The sequence below is a fragment of the Lachnellula hyalina genome, assembly GCF_007821495.1.
Source record: "Lachnellula hyalina strain CBS 185.66 chromosome Unknown contig00329, whole genome shotgun sequence".
NCBI lineage: Eukaryota > Fungi > Ascomycota > Leotiomycetes > Helotiales > Lachnaceae > Lachnellula > Lachnellula hyalina.
Window position 1 is genome coordinate 1 of NW_022157443.1, and position 1418 is coordinate 1418.

At 52.0% G+C, this 1418-nt stretch overlaps 1 protein-coding gene across 1 annotated transcript; it reads left to right on the forward strand.

The window, feature by feature from the left end:
* Window positions 1-156: 156 nt before the first annotated feature.
* On the forward strand, window positions 157-1206 carry LHYA1_G009245 (uncharacterized protein; the record flags this gene model as incomplete). The annotated part of the gene is made up of 1 exon (XM_031154148.1): window positions 157-1206. One exon carries the CDS (start codon window positions 157-159, stop codon window positions 1204-1206), a length of 1050 nt encoding a protein of 349 aa, XP_031000953.1.
* Between the last annotated feature and the right edge of the window lie 212 nt (window positions 1207-1418).

Consider the following 1418-nt stretch of genomic DNA (forward strand, 5'->3'; position numbering starts at 1 on the left):
TATATATATATCGAGCTTTTTTCCTTTTCAAATGTCTACGTGGTATTTCACTTCAGTTCCTTCTGTCGATTTCCCAGCTCGACCTCGAAGTCACCTTATCCGCCAAGAACTTGCTTGAGCTATAGCTACCTTGCTCTTTATATTTTCAGAGCCAACATGCGAGTAACCGCAGCGGCAGCCCTGGTCCTTGCGGTGGTGGCATCCGCAATGCCTGTCGTGTCGAACCTACACACGTCGAACAACGTCGGGTCGAGCAGCGACACGTCCAACAGCACCTGCTCTAGCTCCCGACCATGTATGACAAACATGGTCACCAAAATCCTGGATTCCATGCTGGCGCACAACCCGGACACCCTACCGCTAGCAACGATCTATAGGGCTACTGAAAACTCCCACCCGGCAGCCCTCGGCATGATGACCTCGTGGCGTACCATCACCAAGGCTGGCCCGCCCAACCTGCTTGCAATCGACACGACTAACGGCACGGCGTACTTCGCCCTAGATATCAGTGAAGGCAACGACGATATCCAAAACGTCCTTCGGGGCCGAGTCAAGGTGGTTGGCCAGAATATCACCGAGCTGGAGCTCTTCATCAACCGCTTCCGCGGCGACCACGGCTTCTCCTTCTCATCCCAGGAACTTCCAACCAACTACAAGGACTTGATGACCCCCCCGGCTAATCGAACCAAACCCAGCCGAGCAGATTTAGAGGCCATCAGCGCGGCCCTCTTCGCCAACTCCAGCAACCCGGCTAGCAACACCTCAGTCGCTGTCGCCGACGATTGCCAGTTCACTGAATTAGGCTGGAGAGTCATCGATACAGGAGACTACGGAAACGCTTCCTCTGACCCTCTCGGTTGCAGCTGGCCCTCCAGTCACCCTACCGACCCCAACGCACGAATCAACCTGGTTATCGATGAGGAGATGGGCTTCGTTATCACCAGCGGCATTGTTCCCGGTAAAGTCTTCCCCTACGCAAACATCACCGAGTCCGCCTTCATCCCGAACACTATGACTGCGGCCCAGGAAGCTCAGCAGGCTTGGATCGACCAGATGCTCGAACTGGGTACGGTTCCCATGCTGGAGCCTACTGGTGCTACCGGTGATACTCTCGAATTGCTCCAGTTCTACGACGATGAGCTCCAGGCTATGCAGATTAATGTCTACTTGAGCGGTCCAGGTATGACATCTCCTTGGTTGTCGTAGATAGGATGTTTGTTGGATGCGATGGCCTTATATAGACATCAATTCGCATGCCCATTATATCGTAGATATCTAGTCCTCTCTTTTCATGGTACCAATATCATGTGAATAGGTATGAATAGGTCATGTTCGCAACTCCCACAAACTGTATATATTCGACTATTCCCTAAGAACACCTTCCTTCCTTGCATTTATCTTATTCACAGATTATAAGA